At 37.0% G+C, this 25,253-nt stretch overlaps 1 protein-coding gene across 3 annotated transcripts in view; it reads right to left on the bottom strand.

Annotated features, from left to right (window-relative positions):
• Positions 1-23,742, bottom strand: part of PKN2 (protein kinase N2) — a 142,918-nt gene extending 119,176 nt beyond the window's left edge. For 2 of the 3 annotated variants that reach the window (XM_069596799.1, XM_069596809.1), the window contains exon 1: positions 22,656-23,742. In XM_069596799.1, the coding sequence (XP_069452900.1) occupies positions 22,656-22,703 (48 nt within the window). In that variant the 5' untranslated portion in view covers positions 22,704-23,742. The remainder of the gene's footprint in view (positions 1-22,655) is intronic. The other variant, XM_069596813.1, reaches the window with a different exon arrangement.
• Positions 23,743-25,253: the final 1,511 nt, after the last annotated feature.

The following is a 25,253-nucleotide window of genomic DNA, read 5'->3' as shown; positions in this document are numbered from 1 at the left end:
AAATGAAGATTATGGCATCCGGCCCCATCAATTCATGGGAAATAGATGGGGAAACAGTGGAAACAGTGTCAGATTTTATTTTGGGGGGCTCCAAAATCACTGCAGATGGTGACTGCAGCCATGAAATTAAAAGACGCTTGCTCCTTGGAAGAAAAGTTATGACCAACCTAGATAGCATATTGAAAAGCAGAGACATTACTTTGCCGAATAGGGTCCGTCTAGTCAAGGCTATGGTTTTTCCAGTGGTCATGTATGGATGTGAGAGTTGGACTGTGAAGAAGGCTGAGCACTGAAGAATTGATGCTTTTGAACTGTGGTGTTGGAGAAGACTCTTGAGAGTCCCTTGGACTGCAAGGAGATCCAACCAGTCCATTCTGAAGGAGATCAGCCCTAGGATTTCTTTGGAAGGAATGATGCTAAAGCTGAAACTCCAGTACTATGGCCACCTCATGCAAAGAGTTGACTCATTGGAAAAGACTCTGATGCTGGGAGGGATTGGGGGCAGGAGGAGAAGGGGACGACAGAGGATGAGATGGCTGGATGGCATCACTGACTCGATGCACTTGAGTCTGAGTGAACTCTGGGAGTTGGTGATGGACAGGGAGGCCTGGGTGCTGCAATTCATGGGGTCGCAAAGAGTCGGACATGACTGAGCGACTGAACTGAACTGAAGTTGATATACTGCAGGCTAAATTGATATACTGCCATCTCACTTAATACTTTATAGATCTATAGACTAGACAAGATGCCTCAGCTTTTTATCACACTATGTTGTTCCAAAAATTCTATAGTAAATCAAATCACATCTGTGACAGGGAAAATATTACAAAATTCAACAGTACACCTCTTTAATTGTTTAAAATGTTAAAATATGAACTATACACTGAAAAGAGCATAAATTTAGATTTAGATAGACCTACTGTCAAATTCCAGTTGGGCTAACTTGCTATGTAACATGAACAAGTAATTTTATTTCTCTGTGCCTGTACAATATACAACAGCCAACATATGGAAGCAACTCAAGCATCCATCAATAGATGACTGCATAAAGAAGGTATGATGTATATATAAATATATCATGGAATATAGACTGAGGTTTGATCCCTGGGTGAAGTGGAGGAGGAAAAAAATAGGTGAGCAAAATTAAGAAATATAAACTTCAATTGCAAAATAAATGAGTAATTGGTATAAAATGTACAATTTGGGGAATAAAGTCAATAACTATGCAATATCTTTGTATGGTAACATATTCTAACTAGACTTATTGTGGTGATTATTTGAAATGTACAGAAATACCAAATCACTATGTTGTGTAACAAGAACTACCATATTGCTGTAGGTCAATTATACTTCAAAAACAAGCAAACAAACAAACTAATAGAAAAAGAGATCAGATTTGTGGTTACCACAGGTAAGGGATGGAGGGAGAAGGAAATGGATTATAACATAAATGAGGACAAGGATATAATAAACAACATGATAAATATGATTAACACTGCTCTGTGTTATATATACATATACTGGTATTATAGTAAATTCCTAAGTGTTCTCACCAAAAAGAAAAACAATATATTTTTCCTGTTTCTTTACATGAGATGAGATATATTCACCAAATTTACTGTGATAATCATTTCATGGTACATGTTAAGTCAAATAATTATGCTATACATCTTTTAAGTTATACAGTATGATATACCAACTATAGCTCAATAAAACTGGAAGAAAAAACTAAAATATAAAATATACAGAAAAAAGCACTGGCTTAGACAGACCTAGTTTCATATGCCTGTTGAGCTAACTTGCTGTGTAATATCAGCAAGTAATTTTATTTCCCTATGCCTCAGTTTGTCATATGTAAATAAAGAAAATAAATTAATACTTCATAGTTATTGTGAGGATCAGTGAAATAAAAAGGGTAAGATGTCCAGCAGATGACTGTCATATAACAAGTATTTAATAAATGGTAATAACAATGATAAAACAGTGGTTTAAGTTATAGAACTATTTGCATGCTTCAGGTTTTATTGTATTACATGAAAACAATTACCATTTATTAGCATAAATTAAAATAACTACTACCACTTTAAAAAGTATCGCTCACTATAAATTTTAAAAGGCAAGAGTTTGCTTACTCATCATGAATGAGGAAGGTTAGAAAAGACTACTTACTGAGTGCCCATCTACGTATGGGGCACATAAAGGAGGAATACATGCCCTTATTTCATGTAATCTACATAAATAAACCACAGAAGCAGAAGGCGGAAAGGAGTGCTGGAAGGTAGAGTGGCAAGTACCGCTACTTTTACATAAGATAATCAAGGAAATGCTCTCTCATAAGGTATTATTTCAGAGGGTTTTAGAGTATTTTAATTCACAAAACATTTTTCTACACAAAATATCAGTGCATTAGCCAAAGATTTCCCTGGCTAAACCACTTAAGAAGTCCCTTTAAAGTGATATATGAATGAACAGACACATAATACCTCAAACACTATGCTGCAAGTTAAACTCCCCCCCAAAAAAGATTCAGCAACTATTAAACAGAGAAAATTTTCAACTGAAACTAGGATATCTCATGAAAACTAAGCATTTGAGAGCTTTCATTTGCTTTCCCCTTAGCTCTCTGAGTTAAAAAATCTTTCATCATCAGAGAAAGAAAACACCTAACTGATGAAAAAACTTTAAAAGTGGTGAAATCTGCATACTTCAAGGAAAAGGAGTAAATATGATATAAAGTGGAAAGCTTTATTTCTTACAGTAGTGTTAGATTCACAGTGAAACTGAGTGAAAGTTACTAAAGCTATTTTTTAGAAGTTTACATTCTTTACATCTTTTTGGCTGTTCCCCTCAAAGAATAAAAACAGTACAATGCCTTATTTCTTGAGCTATTGACCAAAGTTTAGAACCAGCAAATATATTAAGGCCAACTTCAACTATTAAAGTATCTGCCTGTCAAAATAGGAAAAAAACAAGAAACATAATTTGAGGCAGCCTTCTGAATGAAAAGTTTTCTTTAACTTTCCCTGCCTGCATGCATTTGGTTCCCATTATCCCACTCTCCAAGAACATCTTTTCCTCTTAATAAAATTCCACCTATCCCTGGAGCCAGTTTAGATTTCACCTCCTCTCTAAAGTTTATCTTTAAGTGACCACTCCCCTCTCTGAAGTCCTATAGCAACTGCCCAGACAACACCCTTAGAAATTGTGTGACCTCCAGCCATCTCTTCCACTGCTGTTCTGAAATAGAATTTAAATCTTGGACTGGTAACTATTCCTGATGCTCTTAGCAACTGAATTTAGTTTTGAGAGACCACTGTCAGTGAGAAGACCCTAACCACATGCAGATGTGTATATTTAAATTTAAATTAAACCGAAAAGCAAGTTTCTCAGTTGTACTAGTCATCATTTACATGTGGCTAGCGGCTACCATATGGAACAATTACCATAAGGATATATGACATTTCTACCATCCCAAGAAGTACTACTGAATAATGCTGTTCTAAAGGGTAGTAGCCAGGTCCAATGTTTACTTGTATACCCTATAGTTCTTAACACAGTACCTGAATATAGTGGGCACTTCAATATTTAATTTAATAAAGACAAATTACTGTACTGGAAGAGAGGGTCCTACAAATGTCTTGTTGAAGTCTTTTAAAAATTTAAACAAATATTTTAAAATTTAGAGCATCTCTCCTCCCAAAAAAGCAATGAGAGAATGGAAAAAAAAAAAGCATAGAAATGAACAACCACAGTCAAGAAATGACTGCTGCCAGTTGCTTTTATACTTGTCAATTCCACGCTGTGTGTATGTTTCTTACACTCACCTGTTTCACCATCTTGTTACTTGCCTAGACAGTGAAGGCATATTACTTGCGACCTCTGCTCTAAACTCTACGGACATTTAAAAATTATTTTTTATTGAGTAATATAAGAAATAATTTTGATCAGTTTTCTAAAGTTATAGCGTACTTAAAATTGCACGGCCAGTTTGACACATAATCCTTTCAACATTACAAGTCCTTAAAATAAACTGTTCCTTTTTATACAAATGAAAAGTTCTGAATAAAAAATTTTCGTATGCTGTCTAGTTGGCAGTGCCTAATGACTGCCTTTCAGGGAGAGTCTCTCAAATACACATCTTAATAATGCAACTTTTAAAACTAATTTTTTTAAAAGTTTCCTTTGAGGACTACTGAAACTAAGAGGTGCTTATTTTAACTTCACAATAATACCAAAATTCATTTGCTTATACTGATAACAATAGCAGACACACAATAGGCGTTCCTATTGCCTGGAGAATCCCAGGGACGGGGGAGCCTGGTGGGCTGCCATCTATGGGGTCGCAGAGTCGACACGACTGAAGCGACTTAGCAGCGGCAGCAGCAGCAGCAGCAATGACTGAATTAATGAATTCTATCGTTGTCTAGATATGAAAAAAAAATGCTTTAAGCATCATCAGATAAAAATAAAATGTTAATGTTCAAATAGTGAATTGTGCAATTCTGGTTTTGTAACTCCTGAACTCAATGTATATTATTTGTAGGTGTTTTATAGTATCTACATACACAAGATTTAAAAAATTACCTACTTTCCTCAGCTTCAGCCACTTCTCATTATCGTACCAGCTCATTAACTGTAACTATAGGAAGCCAAGTTATTAACAGAAAAACAAAAAGTTTCTGTTTTACAAAGAGCTGGAATGTGAAATGGTATCCTTTCTTAGTCTAACTTCAATAATTAAGCCTAAAAAGATACCTATTCCAAAGTTGCTTATTGTCAATATCACTCCATTCTCTTTCCACAAGATAGAACAAACAACTGCCTAATTTTTGCTCCTTAATATTAGTTCAAACTAAAAACTGTTTCCAAATTAGTGCAATAACAGTTAAAAGTTTTGACACAAAAAAGTCATTTGATAGACTTTTAAAAATGAAATTAGATCAATTTCCCATTTACTTCTGAAAAGAAATATATGAACCATTATTCGTACGAAATGAGGAATTTTATTTTTGACTTACAGTCTTTCAAATAATATACTCAGAATTAATAAAATTTTTTAAATTACTATAAAAATGCTAGATTTAAATAAGTTCTCAAGTTCAAGTAATTATTCAGCAATCAAAATAATTTCTAAACATAACCAGTAGGTTAAAAAACTGTTTCATGCATTTTAAAATATCCTCTGATATATTTTTAAAAAGTAATCTAAAAAGACAGGTCAACAAACTGGTATTAACAAACACACACAACACAGAATAATAGAAGGAATGCTAAACACACACACACATCCCACTTGCCCCTCTAGTTTTCTAAAGATGGCATTTGAGATCGTCAGCGAAAAAAGAGAACAGCTTCAACTAATTTCAATGACAGTAAAAATGCTTAGAATACAGTACAGAATTTCTAGTTAACAATATTGTACAGCATATTAGAAAGTAGTTAAGAGCAGATCTTATGAAAGTTCTTATTAGAAAAACGTGTAACTATGTGTGATAGTGATGTTAATTTATTATGATAATCATTTAGCAACATACACTGTATCAAATCATCAACGCTGTATACCTAAAACTGTTACACCATTATATAGCGATTATATCTTGATAAAAAACACAATTAAAATGTTTAAACATAAAATTTCTAGGATAAAGCTGTTTTAAGATTTCAACATGAAGAAAAACTGGAAAAATTACTACTAATCATCATATGCTGTCTTCTACACCTGAGATCAACTAAACTCCAACTCTTAAAAGAGAACACACCACATACTGTCCTAAGAGAATGATGGACACAAAACAGCATTTCAAATGCAATCTATTTTTCTGAAAATCTCTGATATATATAAATATATATGACACTTTATACATTTTTAATGTATTAAACTTCTAAGACATTAATTATTTACTTCCCTTGAAAACCAATTTACTTAACATTCATTCAGTACAAAGTACTTTAAAACACTGTCCCATCAGTGTGAATCAAAACCTCAACTCACTGTAAAAAAAAAACAAAAAACAAAAGAATACTATCTTTAAACAGACGTAATTATTTTCTAAGCAAAACTAAAACATTTCTTTATTTAAATACAAATAAAAATATTTCCATAATCCACAAGAGACTTTTCTGTTTTCCTTAAATTAAAAACATTAAAATAGGCCTGTGCATTCATTATATAGTACTATTCCACAGAATTTTCTGTGATGATCAAAATGTTCTTTATACCAATGCTGCCCCTATGGCAGTCACTAGCCACATATGGCTACTGAGTACTTAAAATGTAGCTAATGCAATTGAAGAATTAAATTTTAATTTTAATTAATCTAAGTTTTAATAGCTACATATATATGACTAGTGGCTACTGTACTGAACAACAGTTACAGCCTATCAAATGATCACAACTAGGTATAATACCTCAGTGTAATACATATTAAAAAAAAAGCATTACAGTAAGCAACCCAAGTGTCCATCAATGGATGAATAAACAAAATATGGTATATACATACAACAGAATACTATTCACGCTTAAAAAGGAAGGAAATTCACGCTACAACAAAGATGAACCTTGCGGACACTGTGTGAAGTGAAATAAGCCAAGCACAGAAAGATATACACTGCATACTTCCACTGATACGTCAAATTCAGAAAGACAGAAAGTAGAATTGTTTTTGCCAGAACTTGAAGAAAGGTGGTAATGAGAAGTCAGTGCTGAATGGATGCACAATGTCCGCTTTCTAAGGTGAGAAGAGCTCCACAGATGGATGGTGGTGACAGCTGCCCAACACAGTGGGTATACTTAATGCCACTGAACTTAAGGCACACTTAAGAATTATTAAGATGGCAAATGTCACGTACATTTTACCACAATCAAAAAACTTTTTAAAAGCATCATAATCTGACCAAGTAAGTACTTCTGATAAAATAGCTAACTGGAAATCTATAGGGGATACCGCGCTTCCTACACATGAAAACATCAGATCTGCTGAGAAAAAGCTATAGTAAGCCCATAAGGAATAAAGGTGTATTACATTAACCCACTAGAGCCAAGAACTGAGCATTCTGCTTCTTCAGGATCTAGCTGGACGGAGAATATTGTCTCTTTTAAGAAGGCACAAGGCTAGACAAAGTAAAGTCAAAGCTGAGTGGTAAAGTACTGTCTGTTTTGCTGTTTGGTTTAATTTGGTTTTAGGCACTGGCAAAAGAGCTGGCCTTGGGCGAGGCTCATAATGAGCAACAAGAAAAACAAAAAAACATTCAGTTAACTGTACAGTTATTTTTAACTTTCTTAGAAGATAACATGAATTCTATTTTAGTAAAAGGGCATAATAAAAGTACAGCTCTCAGGTTGTAAAGAGCCTAGCAGGGAAAAACTAGGGTAGGGATGACAATACTACCACTAATGAGAAATTACTTAGGTGCAAGATAGGAGGATAAAATTAATGTAGATAACAAAAACAAACAGATCATCCTTTTTCTCAAACACCTATCTGAATGTATTTAGGCCCAAATGCTCCAATCACTAAAAATATTAACACATCACAACAAAATATTTTAGGAAAGTTATTAGATGCTCAAGTGGAAAAGGGTGTATAAAATGAAGGGTGTATAAAAATTTTTAAAACTTATATATTTAAAATAGTTTGTTACTATATTTGACCCCACAGTCATAAACTAGAAATAAGTGCAGACTAAACTTTAACATCATTTATAGGAATAAATATATTATTCCTTTAAATGATGTAAAACAAACAAGTATTTTTTCAGTGCACTAATGCATTTCACGCACAATGAAACACTTTGCAGGCTGATACTGTGGGTAACATCACTGGCCCATTTTAACATAATTTACATAAATACAGAAAATATGATTCAACTTCATTAGTAATAGCTTCTTTAAATTATTTTTAAATTTTGTATAAATTTTAAATCATGATAAACTCTTCAGAAGTTACATACTACTGCTGCCGGCATCACTAAACCTCTACAGTATTTTTATGTTACAAAAATTCTACAGAGGACTTTGATACTACCATGAATACTGATAGCTAGTTGGAAACTAAATATTACCTTTTCAGTTCTGTTCTCTTGAAAAAAAAATGACAAGCGTTTTTAAAATAGCTCTAATAATGTTAACCACTTTAAGGTATACTAAAGAAAAAAATTACAACTTTAAAAGTTAATAAACTAGAATTGTATACAGGACTAAAATGAAGGGTAGGAATCAGAAGACAACAGTTCATATTAAAGCAAGCACTGGCTGAGTAAATGTGAACACCTGTAACTGGGTATAATAATCCCTTCCCATGCCTAACTAAAAGGATTATTTTAAGAATCAACTGAAATAATACATATAAAAGTGCTTTATAACTCAAAAATGCTTTACAAACATAGAGTGGTATTGCTATTAGTAATATTACTCATATTTTTTCACTGTTTTCCTCTTTATTTTATATGAGATAATGTTATAACTAATACTAGTGCCATTTCTATAATTACCATTACAGTATAGTCAAATATAGGCTATTCACCATCTGGCCAACTTCAAAGAAAAGGAAAGGAAAGGTCCATTTTTTTAAAATTTAGTTAAGTGCTTTTCTTTTCAGTTCAGTTCAGTTCAGTTCAGTCGCTCAGTCGTGTCCGACTCTTTGCGATCCCATGAACTGCAGCAAGCCAGGCCTCCCTGTCCATCACCAACTCCTGGAGTTCACTCAGACTCACGTCCATCGAGTCAGTGATGCCATCCAGCCATCTTATCCTCTGTCGTCCCCTTCTCCTCCTGCCCCCAATCCCTCCCAGCATCAGAGTCTTTTACAATGAGTCAACTCTTCTCATGAGGTGGCCAAAGTACTCGAGTTTCAGCTTTAGCATCATTCCTTCCAAAGAAATCCTAGGGCTGATCTCCTTCAGAATGGACTGGTTGGATCTCCTTGCAGTCCAAGGGACTCTCAAGAGTCTTCTCCAACACCACAGTTCAATAGCATCAATTCTTTGGCGCTCAGCTTTCTTCACAGTCCCACTCTCACATCCATACATGACCACTGGAAAAACCATAGCCCTGACTAGACAGACCTTAGTGGGCAAAGTAATGTCTCTGCTTTTGAATATACTATCTAGGTTGCTCATAACTTTTCTTCCAAGGAGTAAGCGTCTTTTAATTTCATGGCTGCAGTCACCATCTGCAGTGATTTTGGAGCCCAAAAAAATAAAGTCTGACGCTGTCTCCACTGTTTCCCCATCTATTTGCCATGAAGTGATGGGGCCGGATGCCATGATCTTCGTTTTCTGAATGTTGAGCTTTAAGCCAACTTTTTCCCTCTCCTCTTTCACTTTCATCAGGAGGCTTTTTAGCTCCTCTTCACTTTCTGCCATAAGGGTGGTGTCATCTGCATATCTGAGGTTATTGATATCTCTCCCGGCTTTTATTTTAGGGATTTGGTAAGTAATAATTTTACCTTAGATCTGATACATAAGATTTCTAGTCCTTAAAAGGACAAGCCAAAACTAACTGTAGAATTTTGTACAGAGTTTTATGAGGTTTTAACACAATGAAAACACACCAGAAAAAAAATTATAGTAAAAAGAACTTTCTTGATGCTGGAGTGCAAAGACAAGGTCTCCAAAACAATAAAAATGAAAAGTCAAGTATGCTAACAAATAAGCAACAGACAACTGGACTTTTACTATAACTTACACATCAAAGCTCAAGTATATTCAATTAGAGTTGGCATTACTTATTAAAATTCAGAAGTCTATTACCACCAGTCTGGTTTTTCGATGCTGAAATGTACAAGACCATTTTGGAATTTGAACTATATAATCTTAGTTCAAATTTATAAAAAGTCCTCTGGGAAAGGACAAGATAAGAATCTGAACTCTCTGAAGATAAGAATCTGAAATCTCTGAACTGTTTTACTGCTCAATATTTACAATGCATATTTTTTGCATGACAAGGAAATAGATTCTCAAATGAAAGCTTAATCCTGGAAGTTCATCATTTATCTATGATTTCTTTTATTATCCTTACACACCATACTTCAGCATACTGATACTCTAAATTAAGACAATCATGGAAACACATACACCTTTTAGACAGCTATCCACATTATATTCTACATGAAGCAAAAGAGGGAAGAAAAGGGAAAACAACCTATGAAGTATGATCAGTTCTCTAGAGCTCTTATGCCCAACTTCAGTCAGCCTGTCAACCACAAAACTTAAATATTTAAAGAAAAATGAAGTAATCCTAAAATATAAACTTCCAAGGGAAAGATTACTGTTTACTATATACCAGGAACTTTATGTAAATCATTCAAAAAAACACATCAGGGAAATGCACATCAAAACCACAATGAGATATTAATTAACATCTGTCAGAATGGCTAGCAACAAAAACAACACAAATAACAAAAAGAAAAATACTATTTAATATCCCCTATTGCAGAATCTAAAAAAAAAAGAAAAAAGATACAAATGAACTTATTTACAAAACAGAAGCAGACTCACAGAGAAGGAAATTATAGTTACCAGAGGTGAAGGGTGGGGTTAGGGGAAGCATAGTTTGGGAGTTTCAGATTGACATGTATATACACTGCTGTATTTAAAATGGGTAACCAGCAAGGACCTGCTGTATAGTACAGGAACTCCCCTCAGTATTATGTAACAACCTAACTGGGCAAACAATGTGAAAAGAATAAATACATGTATTATATAACTGAATCACTTTGCTGTACACCTGAAACTAACACAACACTGTTAATCGACTATGCTTCCACATGCAATAAAAAGTTAAAATAAACAAACGTTGGTGAGGATACGGAGAAAAGAGGACGCTCTTAACCTGTTGGTAAGAGTGTAAATTGGCGCAGCCACTGCAGAAAACAGTTTTCTCAAAAAAACTAAAACTAGAACTTCACAGGACCCAGTAATTCTACTCCTGGGTATATATCCAAAAAAACCGCAAAAGATTCAAAAAGATATATGAATCCCAATGTTCATAGCAGCATTATTTATAGTTGCCAGGTTATGGAAGCTGCTGCTGCTGCTGCTGCTACTATGTCGCTTTAGTCGTGTCCGACTCTGTGCGACCCCATAGACGGCAGCCCACCAGGCTCCGCCATCCCTGGGATTCTCCAAGCAAGAATACTGGAGTGGGTTGACATTTCCTTCTCCAATGCATCAAAGTGAAAAGTGAAGTCGCTCAGTCGGGTCCAACTCTTGGCGACCCCATGGACTGCAGCCCACCAGGCTCCTCCGTCCATGGGATTTTCCAGGCAAGAGTACTGGAGTGGGGTTTATGGAAGGTATCTAAGTGTCTAAGTGTCCACCCACAGATGAATGGATAAAGAAATTGTGGTACGTGCACGCGCACGCACACACACGCACACATGCACACGCACGCGCGCACACACACACACACACACACAGGAATACCACTCAGCCATAAAAAAGAATGAAATTTTACCATCTGCAGCAACATGGATGGACTTGAAGGGTGTTATGCTAAGTGAAATAAGCCAGACACTGTATGGTGTCATTTATGTGTAGAATCTAAAAAATATAACAAACTAATGAATATAACAAAAAAGAAGCAGACTCACTGACAGAACAAACTAGTGCTTACCAGTAGGGAGAGGGGTGGAGGTAGGGGCAATACAGAAGGAGGGGATTAAGAGGTACAAAAAAGGATATAGTGTACAACACAGGGAATACAATCAATATTTTATAATTAAAAAGCTATGGTTTTTCCAGTAGTCATGTATGGATGTGAGAGTTGGACTATAAAGAAAGCTGAGTGCCAAAGAATTGATGCTTTTGAACTGTAGTGCTGAAGAAGACTCTTGAGAGTCCCTTGGACTGCAAGGAGATCCAACCAGTCCATTCTAAAGAAGATCAGTCCTCAATATTCATTGGAAGGACTGATGCTGAAGCTGCAGCTCCAATACTTTGGCCACCTGATTTGAAGAACTGAGTCCTTGGAAAAAGATCCTGATGCTAGGAAATACTGAAGGCAGAAGGGGATGACAGAGGATGAACTCACCGAGATCACCGAGACTCGATTGACATGAGTTTGAACAAGCTTCAGGAGTTGGTGATGGACAGGGAATCCTGGCGTGCTGCAGTCCATGGGGTTCAAAGAGTTGGACACAACTGAGCAACTGAACTGAACTGATAAATGGAGTATAACCTTTAAAAATTGTGAATCACTATACTGTACACTGTAACTTACATAATGGGTTCCCCAGGTGGCTCACTGGTAAAGAACTCGTCTGCCAAGCAGGAGACATGGGTTCCATCCCCAGGTCGGGAAGATCCCCTAGAGAAGGACATGGCAACACACTCCAGTATTCTTGCCTGGGAAATCCCACGGACAGAGGAGCCTGCTTCCTCTGTCCTATGGAAATCCTGAATTCCTCAAGAATTTAGGATTACTACATAATCCCATAATAATTTAGGGTCCCTAAATTACTGTGTACATGCTCAGTGGCCCAGTCGTGTCCAACTCTTTTGTGACCCCAAGGACTATAGCCTGCCAGCCTCCTCTGTCAATGAGATTTCCCAGGCAAGAATACTAGAACTTCTCCAGTATTCCTCCTCCAGAGGATCTTCCTCCTCCAGAGGATGTTCCCGACCCTCCAGCCACTCCCTCCTCCAGAGGATGTTCCCGACCCAGGGATTGAACCCGTGGCTCCTGTGACTCCTACTTTGGCAGGTGAATTGTTTACTACTGAGCCACTTGGGAAGACCAAATTACTACTACTGAAGGTAATGAACTTAAAATCATATACTGGTCAAGTGGCTCCACCTAAAAACAACAACAACAACAAAATACAGTTCTATTCCCTCATAAATACCACAGCAAAAATAGAAGAAAAAAAAAGTTTAAAGTAATACACTTAAAATTTGGGGACTTTTAGGCAAAAGACTGATATTTATTCAACAAACTTTAATAAATAGCTACTATTTACAAGTTGCTCTGCTCAGGACAAAAGGGTAAATATGAAGACAGGATATATAGTTCTTTTCATCAAAGATTTTAAGCATTCAACACAGGAGAGAAGATGAGGTAGGATACAAACAACTATAGTGGAATACAATGTATGGTAAAAGTCATGAGATAGAAAATAGCCTACTTAAGTTTTGAGGAGACATTATACATGACTAGGGGAATACAAGGGAAAAAATTAAAAACCTGATTTAAACCAGGTCCTCTTTGGAGAAATGTCTATTTAGTTCTTTGGCCCATTTTTTGATTGGGTCGTTTATTTTTCTGGAATTGAGCTGCATAAGTTGCTTGTATATTTTTGAGATTAGCTGTTTATCAGTTGTTTCATTTGCTATTATTTTCTCCCATTCAGAAGGCTGTCTTTTCACCTCGCTTATATTTTCCTTTGTTGTGCAGAAGATTTTAATTTTAATTAGATCCCATTTGTTTATTTTTGCTTTTATTTCCAGAATTCTGGGAGGTGGATCATAGAGGAACATACGGACGGCTAACAAACACATGAAAAGATGCTCAACATCACTCATTATTAAGAGAAATGCAAATCAAAACCACAATGAGGTACCACTTCACACCAGTCAGAATGGCTGCGATCCAAAAATCTGCAAGCAATAAATGCTGGAGAGGGTGTGGAGAAAAGGGAACCCTCCTACACTGTTGGTGGGAATGCAAACTAGTACAGCCACTATGGAGAACAGTGTGGAGATTCCTTAAAAAATTGCAAATAGAACTGCCATATGACCCAGCAATCCCACTGCTGGGCATACACACTGAGGAAACCAGAATTGAAAGAGACACATGTACCCCAATGTTCATCACAGCACTGTTTATAATAGCCAGGACATGGAAACAACCTAGATGTCCATCAGCAGATGAATGGATAAGAAAGCTGTGGTACATATACACAATGGAGTATTACTCAGCCGTTAAAAAGAATTCATTTGAATCAGTTCTGATGAGATGGATGAAACTGGAGCCGATTATACAGAGTGAGTTAAGCCAGAAAGAAAAACACCAATACAGTATACTAACACATATATATGGAATTCAGAAAGATGGCAATGATGACCCTGTATGCAAGACAGCAAAAAAGACACAGATGTGTAGAGTGGACTTTTGGACTCAGAGGGAGAGGGAGAGGGTGGGATGATTTGGGAGAATGGCATTGAAACATGTATACTATCATGTAAGAATCGAATCACCAGTCTATGTCCGATGCAGGATACAGCATGCTTGGGGCTGGTGCACAGGGATGACCCAGAGGGATGTTGTGGGGAGGGAGGTGGGAGGGGGGTTCATGTTTGGGATCGCATGTACACCCGTGGTTGATTCATGTCAATGTATGGCAAAACCAATACAGTATTGTAAAATAAAGTAAAAATAAAAATTAAAAAAAAAAACAAAACAGGTCCTAAAGAAGCATTCCAGTTGATAAAATATAACAATATAGACAGAATATAGGTGAGAAAAAAATCGGTAATCACAGTATGCTTAAAAAATAGGTTGTCTGCATGAAAAGAGTTAAGAATTAAAAGGTATTTTGAGGCCACAACAATGACAGCTTTCAGTGCTGAGCTAAGGAATTAGGACTACATCTCACAAGCAGTCAGGAGTCCCTGAATGCTGCGGACAACTTCTCAATCTAGCAGTTGTACATAGTTTAAACAAAAACAGAATGAGACTGAAGAGGTAGAGGTGGAATATCGAGACATTGTAATCCAATCCAAATGATAATGAGAGTCCAAACTTAGATAGTGGCAAAGTGATGAATGAATTCACTTTACGTAAGTAGAAGAATCAACTGAATAGGCTGAGACAGCAGTCAAGTAAAAGTGACCAGCAGACTTTTTAGTTTGGTCAACCAGGGAAAGAATGATCACCTTTAGGGATACAGAGAAATCAGATGTAGTAATTGGTCACAGAAGTAGTCATAGACATCATTTATTTATCATGCATTTGTTTATGCAAGCATATATTAACTACAAGCCATATGTCAGGTGCTAGGGACAGAAAATTGAGTAAGATTTAATTCTTATCCTGAAACTGAGAGATACACATATAATTTAACAATTGGATACACATCCAATTGCCATATTGGATAATATATTCAATTACAAGAGTTGCAAAATAGGAAGCAGGCTAATTTGCCAATGGATCAAAATGCTACATGATTAATCAGTTTACTTATTTATCAAAAATGTTCCTTAAGTTATAAAGTTTTCTTGATTATATGATATAAATATATTTATATATTCAACAAATGCATTTTTCTTAGTGGAATTTTAAGGAGTGCTCAGTTTGTCAAAAAGTTTTTCAGGCAGACCATCAATAAATTTAACTAAAATGAAAATTGATTTTTTCATCAAAAGATACTATAGAAATGACAAGAACTGTATTTAGTATTCTAGATCTGTAAATACCAATAAATCCTGCAAGAGAAGACTATTTTCTATTTATATTCAATATTAAATCTGATCAACTACAGCACTTTATTGCCAAGCTATGAATATAACTGAATAACCAATTCAGGAAAATGTAAATCAAGACCTGAATCAAGACCATGACAAGATCGCATTTTTCACTTTCCTCATCTGCAAAACATTAAGACAATACCAAATGTCAGAGAAGATGGATAAGCAAAGGATCTTTTATCTATTATATGCGGACATGAATATAAATTGGCACAACCACACTGGAAGTTGGGCATTACCATGTGAAGTAACAATTCTACATGTTGGTGTATAATTAATAGAAATTCATATATATGCAAGAAGAAAATATGCACAGAACATCCATCATTGTTCACAATTACAAAAACCATAAAATAAACACCCAATAAGGAAGAATCAGTGGATAAATATCCAAATATCCCATAAGGGAAGAGCTGAATGTTTTACTTATTGAAATGTTACACAGCAAATACAATATGGTTAAATCAGCAATATAAGTGAAAAATCAAGTTTGGAGAGACTATAAACAACTCAATAAGAGATACAACTTTTAGAATTATATATCACAGAAAACTGAATTCAAAGAGAATGAACACAGAACTCAACATGACAGTTACTCTGGATGACAAGAAAGTGGAGGTAGGGGAATGGAATTAAGAAAAACCACGTATAGGTTAAGGTCCTAGCTTTGTGGGGGAGTTAGGGAGTGTGTAGTGATTCCTGGGTGTTTATTACAAAAAACTGAATTCAAAGAGAATGAACACAGAACTCAACATGACAGTTACTCTGGATGACAAGAAAGTGGAGGTAGGGGAATGGAATAAAGAAAAACTATGTATAGGTTAAGGTCCTAGCTTTGTGGGGGAGTTAGGGAGTGTGTAGTGATTCCTGGGTGTTTATTACAATATATATAGGTGGATGATTAATCCAAACCAGTGTACCTAAGGTTTAATAAAAAGAAAAATAAAATCTGAAAATTTAATGAAATTTGTTCAATGAAAATTCTGAAACAGACAAAAGGAGCACCTCCTTAGAGAATTACTACACAAACAACTATAGCAAAGGGAAAACAATATGATTAATTGTAAAATACATAATTTCAGCACATACATTGGGTTATAAGTATATTTTCTGTAATCTAAAATAAATTCTCAATTCTATAATCACAACATTCCAATAAATTAAGATGTTTGTAAGCCAGAGCAGTAAAGCTTCAACCAATTATAAAAACTAAACATTGCCAAGTTCCTAAAATAGACAAATTCTTATAATAATGGTATATATTATATAATTCTTATCAGTTCATCTCTATAACATGACATCAACATTATTGATGTCTAAACGATGTTACCTTCGGATCTAAGGTATTTATTATCATCACCAAATACACTCCTCAGGCTTTCCTGTTCTTCACTTTAACAGAAAATAGTTATGTATATACTGCTAGAAAATATTAATGTTTCTGAGATTGTGAAAAACTAAATGTGACAAGAGAGATAGCTTCAAATAAGATTTCACTAGGTAAAATTAAGGGAATCTAGACATGTATCAAAATAAATGTTCCCTATTTCCGCTTTTCTAAGACATTAGAAGCTTACTTTTCCATATTTTTTTCCAGTCAAAATTTTACCTATCTTTTTAAAGCTTTTAACTAGTTTTAACTTTCTTTGTTGCCAAGTTTGAACTCTGCTGTATTAAATGTCACGATTTTGTCATACTCTAGAGCAAAATGGGTTTCTGAAAAACAGTAGACACTTGACAACTGTTTAACATAGAACACAATACTAGAAAATGATGCAAAATTAACTACTCTATTCACATATCATATATGCATCTGGAAGTAACATTATTTTAAGTGATATTCATCTCTACAAACTACCACTCCACTCTTTCCATTTGTTTAAAAGTAGACAGAGAGGAACGACCTGATAAAAGGCATGAAAATTTACTGTTGCCAAATTAAAAAAGCAGAGAGGAGAGCCCAAGGAATCAGATGCAAAGCCCTGGGGCCAACAGAAAACACCTGGAAAGCGCCCTTCAGTTCAGTTCCGTTCAGTCGCTCAGTCGTGTCCGACTCTTTGCGACCCCATGAACTGCAGCACGCCAGGCCTCCCTGTCCATACCTTTCCCTCTTCAACACTGATAACAGGACGTCCCTGGTGACTCCGTGGATAAGAATCCATCTGTCAATGAAGGGGATGTGGGTTGGATCCCTAGTCTGTGAAGATCCCACATGGTATGGAGCGACTAAGCCCATGCACCACAACCACTGAGCCCACGTGCTACAACTACTGAAGTCCGTGCACCTGGAGTCTGTGCTCTACACACCACAACGCCTCCACTCGCAGCAACTAGAGAAAGCTCTCGCAGAGCAATGAAGACCCAGCGCAGCCAAAAATAAATACATAAAACCTTAAAAAAATTTAAAAATATATTGATCATTTGTGAATAGTAGGAGCTGTAAGGAGACTAGAACTAATCTCTACTGTACTAATTAGAAACAATAAGAAAACATGACCATTTTAGAGCTATCATTTTATAATACTAGTTTCAGCACAAAGACTTACTCAAAATCAAAATATTTTGAGACAAAAACAGTCAATAAAACTAATTAGATCCATTTATCGAGAACTAGTGGCAATTTTTAACTTATAGTTAGTTCTGTCTTAAAACTCTATGAACTTCATTTCTCTGTAAATTTCTTAGTAAGTAATATAGGATATAGAAGGAAGAAAAAATAACACATCAGTATGTTGTATACCTTAAAATTACACATTGCGTGTCAAATATCTCTCCCTCTCTTTTTTTAATAAAAGGGAGGAAAAAGAGGAAAGGAACTCAAAATGCCCTGGGACTCATACGTTGGAAAAGTTGGTCAGTTAATTGACTGATAGAACTATGAGACTATGAGCACATTTTATTTTCTTTGTGCTTTTCTGCATTTTCCTGATTTTTTAGAATAAACCTGTATTACACTGATAACTTGGAAAGAGCTGTGAAACTTGTCTTACCCATGTGCCTACATTCTCATACTACATTCCTCCAACTCACACTAAAGTCTTAATTCTAACAACACAGACACTGTCTACTTTTCAGTATCACTGCAAAATAGATGTCACCTCCTAATTTCCCATCAAATGAGTAAAATAAGGGGGTGCTTTATGTAGATTTAACATAACTACTGCAGAAATCCTTTTGAACTTTTTAAGGGAATATTCTGGGGACAAGTGATTAGCTATGTAAATTAAAGAAAACTAAGTAATCATAAGCAACTTCTAATAGTCAAGACATTTCCCATCCTAGGTGACAAACTGAGCCTTAGTATCAATGTACTGAGTACTTACTCAGTGCCAAATGCATAGCCTGGTTACATAGCTTAAATTTTTAAAGCAAAGTTTATCTTATGGATGGTCTACAGAGAAATATGAAATCTTTTGGAAAGTTTTGAGCAAACATTTGACAACTTTCATCAGAAACAGTAATTGTTAAAAGAAGAAAACCTGCAAAAAAGGTTATTTGTACTGTTATTCTTTATAGAATGGTACACCTTATTTGCAGTAATAAAGTACTGTTAAATGACCTAACCAAATGTGGAAATCACTTTTCCTTGTTATAGAGGAACCTAATAAAGAGAAGTTTATGTTAAAGTTAGCTTTGTTTAACTATATTCTGGGCCAATTTTTAGAAAGTTCACATATTTACAACATCAGAATACAAAACATTTATTTATGGGTCCACATATTACAAATGGTATAGTGGGAAAGATATAAATCCAAACTCTAACTCAAGACTTACAGTGTGAACATGAATGACTTACTATTTCTGAACTTAAGTTTCCTGATCTGTAAAATGGAAATAACAACATGAACTTTACTGGATGGTTTTCAAGATTATATAAAGTACACAGGGTACCAAGTACAATGTTTGACATAGCGCAGATAATCAAGAAATGGTTTTGTACTTTCCTGTAGAAAGTGAAAGCCATATCTTGTCATCTTTATTCCCTCTGATATACCTTTGGTAACTACTCAATAAATGTTTCTTGAAATGAATCCCTGTAATTTAAGACTAATTAACTCAACCTTCCACTTAAGCAAGTCACCTCTACCTAAACAAATTCTGCTGAGAAGGGAACTTAAGATTCCCAACACTTTATTAACCATTCTGATGAAGATGAATTTCCAATAATCAACCAGGTAATTTTATTAGTATGCTACTCAATATTTGAGTCTGCACTCTACAAAATTACTGTCGTAGCCAACATTTTCATTTTGAGATTCTTTATATAGTTTTCATCAATTCAGTTTTCATGGCATTAAACTTTAATTTCTTTGGCTTCACAAAAGTATCTCACTAATTTTCCCAATACACTTCAAATAAAAAAACAAGAGAACAGGACATAATTATAAGAGATAATTAATTAGAAATTGCCAACCAAGTTTATTTTTTACAGCCTATTTTTGTTTTTTCCAAAGCAAATATTCTTCCTTACACACTAAACCCTCCAGCCATCAAAGTTTGTGTATACTTAATTAATGATTCCTTGCTGAATAAGCCTCCTAAATGACTAACAAAAGTGAGAAACTTTACATTATACATAAATATTACAGTAATTAACAAGACTGGTTTCAGGTTTTCTGTGTCTTTTCATAACCAAAAGTTATTGGTTTCATCTCAAGTAGTAAAGTATTTCAAATTCTGCAATATAATTTGAAAAATAAATTTTTAAAAGTTGGATATACAATATTTCTAAATAAATATCAAGTTCATTAAAACAGGCTGTAACATGTAACTTTCAGTCAGATAAGATACGGGAAAGTAACAGTTTTCACCTAAACAATTTAAAATTTTGCTACATAAATTACTATTTAAATACTTAAAATCTGTACAGCAGAAAAGCATTAAGAACCTCACATTAAACAACTTTTCAATTTAAATAAATTCAAACAATTTAGAAGGTTTTTAAAATTGGTTCTCCAAACAAGTTTGATAAATACTTGGTTACTATATTCTAGTTTCATAACCCAATGAAATGACAGAATGTCTGAACAGATGCATAATACTCGTGAAGCAAATTTTATCATGGTATCTTGAGTGCTGATATAAATACTATTCTCAATTATTTTAATAAACATGATAAAGTTCAAATGCAATAATCTTTATTAGAACTAAGAGTCAAGTATACCAAGAAAAATGCCCTGGCTATTCATGACAACCTATCAGTAACACTTAATAGAAACTATGCTTTTTCTGGAGGGAGTTATATTTTAGTTTATTTAAAAGTTTAGCTTTAGATGGGATGTTCCCCTAGTTTGGTCCCATTTTTAAAATACTCATGTTTAAATATTCCTATTTATTTAACATGCTTCCTTGTTACTGTAAAAAACGGTCTTATCAAAAGTTCCTACATCTTATATTTTAATATAGATGAAGATATACTTTCACATTCAGTGCCAAAGTAAGAATCTTTTACCTCAACTTTCTATAAATACAAATAAGGATACCAAATACTTAATGATTCTGAAGCCACTCAAAGAAAATTCTCCTGTCATTTTCAAGGTTTTTTTCAGTCATTAGTATGCCTTTCATATTTCAAGACTAGATAATGGAAAGCATTTCCAATGTGCCTCAAACTTCACTTCAAAAGCTCATGTAAAGTAATAAAACAAATTCCATTCATTTAGCAAACTGGTATGTTGTTAAGACCTCCTTAGAAAAAGCTAAGAGTAATTAGAACACTATACAGCAACATGTTTCATAATATGAAATTTCATAATATGAAATTCAGCTGTGCTTTTCTAAAGGATGCCAAATTCAAAAACGTGCATTGATACACCTTATTGAAATTTCTATTTTTATGGAGGAAATATCAAGTATTACAACAATGCCATTAAACTTACATCTAAACGCACAATAAACCAACTAATACAGGATTTTACCGAAAAATATATATGAAGAGCAGAAAATGTAGAAGCAACTGAAATTAGAAATCAAGAATCAATCCTTCAGGGTGCCTAGATTAAGCCTTCTCAAAAAAATTAATTGCCCAGCACGCACACACACACACTCACACACAATCAATGTTTAAGTGGGCTATTTTTTTCTTCTCTTTATTTCCATCTCAATCTTCAAGTAGCTAGAAAACGACTATATTTAAACAAACCAAAATAAGTTTAAGTCAGAGAACAAGCACATGAAACTTTAATCCAGATGTAAACATCTCTGGTACACTCCAAAGTAAAAAATAAACTCTACAAGGTAGCGCACATCATAGAGATCTAAAAACAAAAATCATGCCTACATCATCAAATATTTAGCTGGAAAATGGAAAGAATAATATAGCTACTCAAGTGGACTTAACTAATTAAGAGATCTATTTTGTTCTCATCTTCTGCAAGCATGTGGTGCCCAACATTTTCCCTGAGTCGACTGCTTTGCCCTTTGTAAACAACTTCTGTAGCTCTTTTTCTGGTATTCAAACAGGAGGGAAAATGAAAGCCTGAAAAGCATCAGCATCAGGGCTTCCGGATCTGAGCAGGGGAGTAGTTGAGAAGGGGACCAGTATCTATTAGTTTAAAAAAAAAAAAAAAAGAGTAGCCCGCAAGATAAAAGAAAAAAAATCTAGTCACCTGAAAAGGGTTGGTGAAGTGAAGCAAGCATTTGGTGAGATACTTCCCCCCCCCCTTTCTTTTTTTTTGTTTTTTCTTAAAAAAAGAAAAAAAAAACTTGTCTGGGGGCTGGAAGTTATGGGGGCGCTCTTTGTGCGGAGTCGGAGGGGAAGGGGAGGGACGAGAAAACAGCTTGGGAGTCATTCAAAGGAGTTTAAGGAGCGGTGTTCGAGGGAAAGGCGGGGCGGGGCCGGGCCAAGAAGAGGGAGGGGGCGCCAGGGGTGTCCGCCGGCGGCTCTGACACTAACAAGGGGGCAGCGGGCTGGCCGCCCCCGCAACGGGTGAGAGCGGAATTCCGCCGCAAGATGGGGTCCCTCTGGTGGGTAGAGTCAAATTAAAGCGGTAGCAGGCCAGGACTCCGGCGGGGCCAGAGGTTCTGGCTTCAGAAGGAAGCGGCTCCGGAGTGACATCCCCGAGTTTCCGCACTTAGCGGGCTAGGGGCGCGGCGGCCACACGGCTCCCCACGGCCCCCTACCCGGAGCCAGACCCTCCTCCCTCCCTCTCTCCTCCGCCACCGCCTCGCGCCCGGGCCGCGGCCCTTACCTGCAGCTCGGTGAGCACAATTTCCCCCTGTTCGGGGTTGGACGCCATTGCGATCCGCTCTGAACTCCGCACCTGGACGCAGCCGCAGCCGGCGAAAGGAGAAGGCGGGACGGGATCCGGGGTGGGGGGTTAGGAGCGGGGAGAGAAAGAAAAAACCTAGGGATTCATGGAGGCGCAGCCCCTGCTGGAGGCGCGGCTTAGGTTCATGGGGAGCGGCGGGGAGCGAGGGTACTCGTACCGGGCTCCCCCTCGCCGCCCGCCGCCGCCGCTCGCTCGCCCGCTCGTCTGCGCCGGACTCCTTTGCTCAGTCGCTGCCTCTGGGCGACTCCAGGAGCCGCCTTGAGCCTCTCGGTGCAGGGCGGTGCGGCCGCGGCGGCAGCTCCTCCTGTCGCACCATTTGGCTGTCACCTCGTCGCAAAAGCGGCCTCACTTGGCGGCAGCCAGGTCACGTGACGGCCACGGCCACCGCCTCCCGCCGGGCTGGGTAGGTGGGGCGTAGGGACCCCAAGGGCGGGATGGCTTCCGACGCGACTCCGCGGCGGGGACTGCCATTGGACCCCGTCGGGGTGAAAAGGAGGGGAACGGACTTGGGCTCGCGTCTCCTGGGAGGCGGGAAATGGAAGAAGAAAACACACGCCCGCTTTCCTGCTGCGTTTAACGGCCCTGCCGAGAACGCTGGAAGTCGGGAGCCTACTCCTTTTCTTTTCGCCAGGCCCCTTTCTCTTTTCTAGCCCGTTTAGGCCTAACGCAAAGGGACCCCTCTCTAATCTCCACAACCCCAAAAGTTTCGAGACTCAAACCTTACAGATTATTCCGCAGCCCAAACGATTAATCTTGCGTTTTGCTCTCCTGCTTTGCGCCGCTCCGCGACCAGTAAGGTGCTCAGCTGGTGAAACTTGGGTGTGGTCTGTACATTTCAGGACGTGTTAGCGGCTCTCGATCTTTGGCAACTTTTAATGCACGGTGTTTTAAAGATACCATTTCCCAAGCGCTGCACTATGGTATAAGTATTTGTGTCTGTGTGTGCTCAGTCGTGTCGGACTCTGCAATCCCATGGACCCGTTGCCCGCCAGGCTCCTGTGTCCGTGGAATTTTCCAGGCAAGAATACTGGAGGGTGTTGCCTTTTCCTCCTCCAAGGGATCTTCCCAATCCAGGGATCGAACCCGCCTCTCTTGAGTCTCTTGCATTGGCAGACCGATTACCGCTAGCAGTATGGTTTGGGCTGTAGCATTCCGCTGAGCTTACAGTTTAATTAGGTAGTTTCTTGAATTGTTTAACTGAATCTAAAGTGAAGGAGGTGGGAAGGTTTTACCCTCATGAATGGGAAAAAGCCAGCTTTCCCTGATGTAGTAAACATCCAAGCTAACCTGTCTATTAGTAACCTAGAGTTAGATAGCCTTAAGTTTGGGTTCAAGAAATGACACTATAGTATTCAGGAATGTCAATAAAATCTCCGACCCTTAGCTTTTGTCTGAGCAGTGAATGGATATTCTAGGCAACTGGGTGACTTTTATTATATGAGACTGAGACACCTTGACTTTGTTAAAAGCTATTTAAGGAAAGTGATAGGGATTATTTAGTTAGACAGCTACTTGAAGGATGGCTTCCTTAGTGTACTTTTTAAGTATGCTGTCCTGAACTTTTATTGCTGCATGTAAGATCTGTTGGGCTGATGCTAGGGCTTAAGTTCATCTTTTTGTCTTCTAAAGTCTAATGCATTTGTTTTACAAACATTTGTTGAAGGTCTAGTGTTCTTTGATGTTTTCTGAACTCCACATGATAAAGATTTTTTTTCTGATAAGTATTTCAAAAGTTTAAACACTGATCATATGTTTAATACATTGGGCTTTCCAGGTGGCTCAGGGGTAAAGAATTCGCCAAAATCTGCCTGCCAAGCAGGAAATGTGGGTTTGATCCCTGGGTGGGAAGGAGCTCTTAGAGAAGGAAATGGCAGTCCATGCCAGTATTCTTGCCTGAGAAATCCTTTGAAGAGAGGAGCCTGGCAGGCTACAGTCCATGGGCTCTCAAAGGCTTGGACACTACTTAGCAACTAAACAGTAACAACATGTTTAGTACATTGATTGGTTGAAAATGATAAATAAAATACATCAAACACTTGGAAAAGCCAGAACGAATGTCCTCCCTGTAAGAGCCAGACAGCATTCTAGACCCTGGAGCTACAGCTAGGATTAAGAAAGTCTTTGTCCCCAAAGTGACTGAGTCTTTTGGAGAAACCAACTTGTATCCAAAACTGTAATGCAATTTTATATGGCTCTTGTGAAATGTTAGGGTCCCACTGAATTCAGATATATATGTGAGGCTTCCCTGGTGGCTGAGAGGTTAAAGCGTCTGCCTGCAATGCGGGAGACCCACGTTCAATCCCTGAATTGGGAAGATCCCCTGGAGAAGGAAATGGCAACCTACTCCAGTATTCTTGCCTGGAGAATCCCATGGACGGAGGAGCCTGGTAGGCTACAGTCCATGGGGTCACAAAGAGTTGTACACAACTGATATGTGTATATATGCATATTTACATATACATATATGTCAAGTTCCTCTGTTCATGGGATTTTTCAGGCAAGAATACTGGAGTGGGC

Source organism: Ovis canadensis, chromosome 1, assembly GCF_042477335.2.
Source record: "Ovis canadensis isolate MfBH-ARS-UI-01 breed Bighorn chromosome 1, ARS-UI_OviCan_v2, whole genome shotgun sequence".
NCBI lineage: Eukaryota > Metazoa > Chordata > Mammalia > Artiodactyla > Bovidae > Ovis > Ovis canadensis.
The sequence above is the reverse complement of the archived record's forward strand: the minus strand, read 5'-3'. Positions and strand labels throughout refer to the sequence as shown.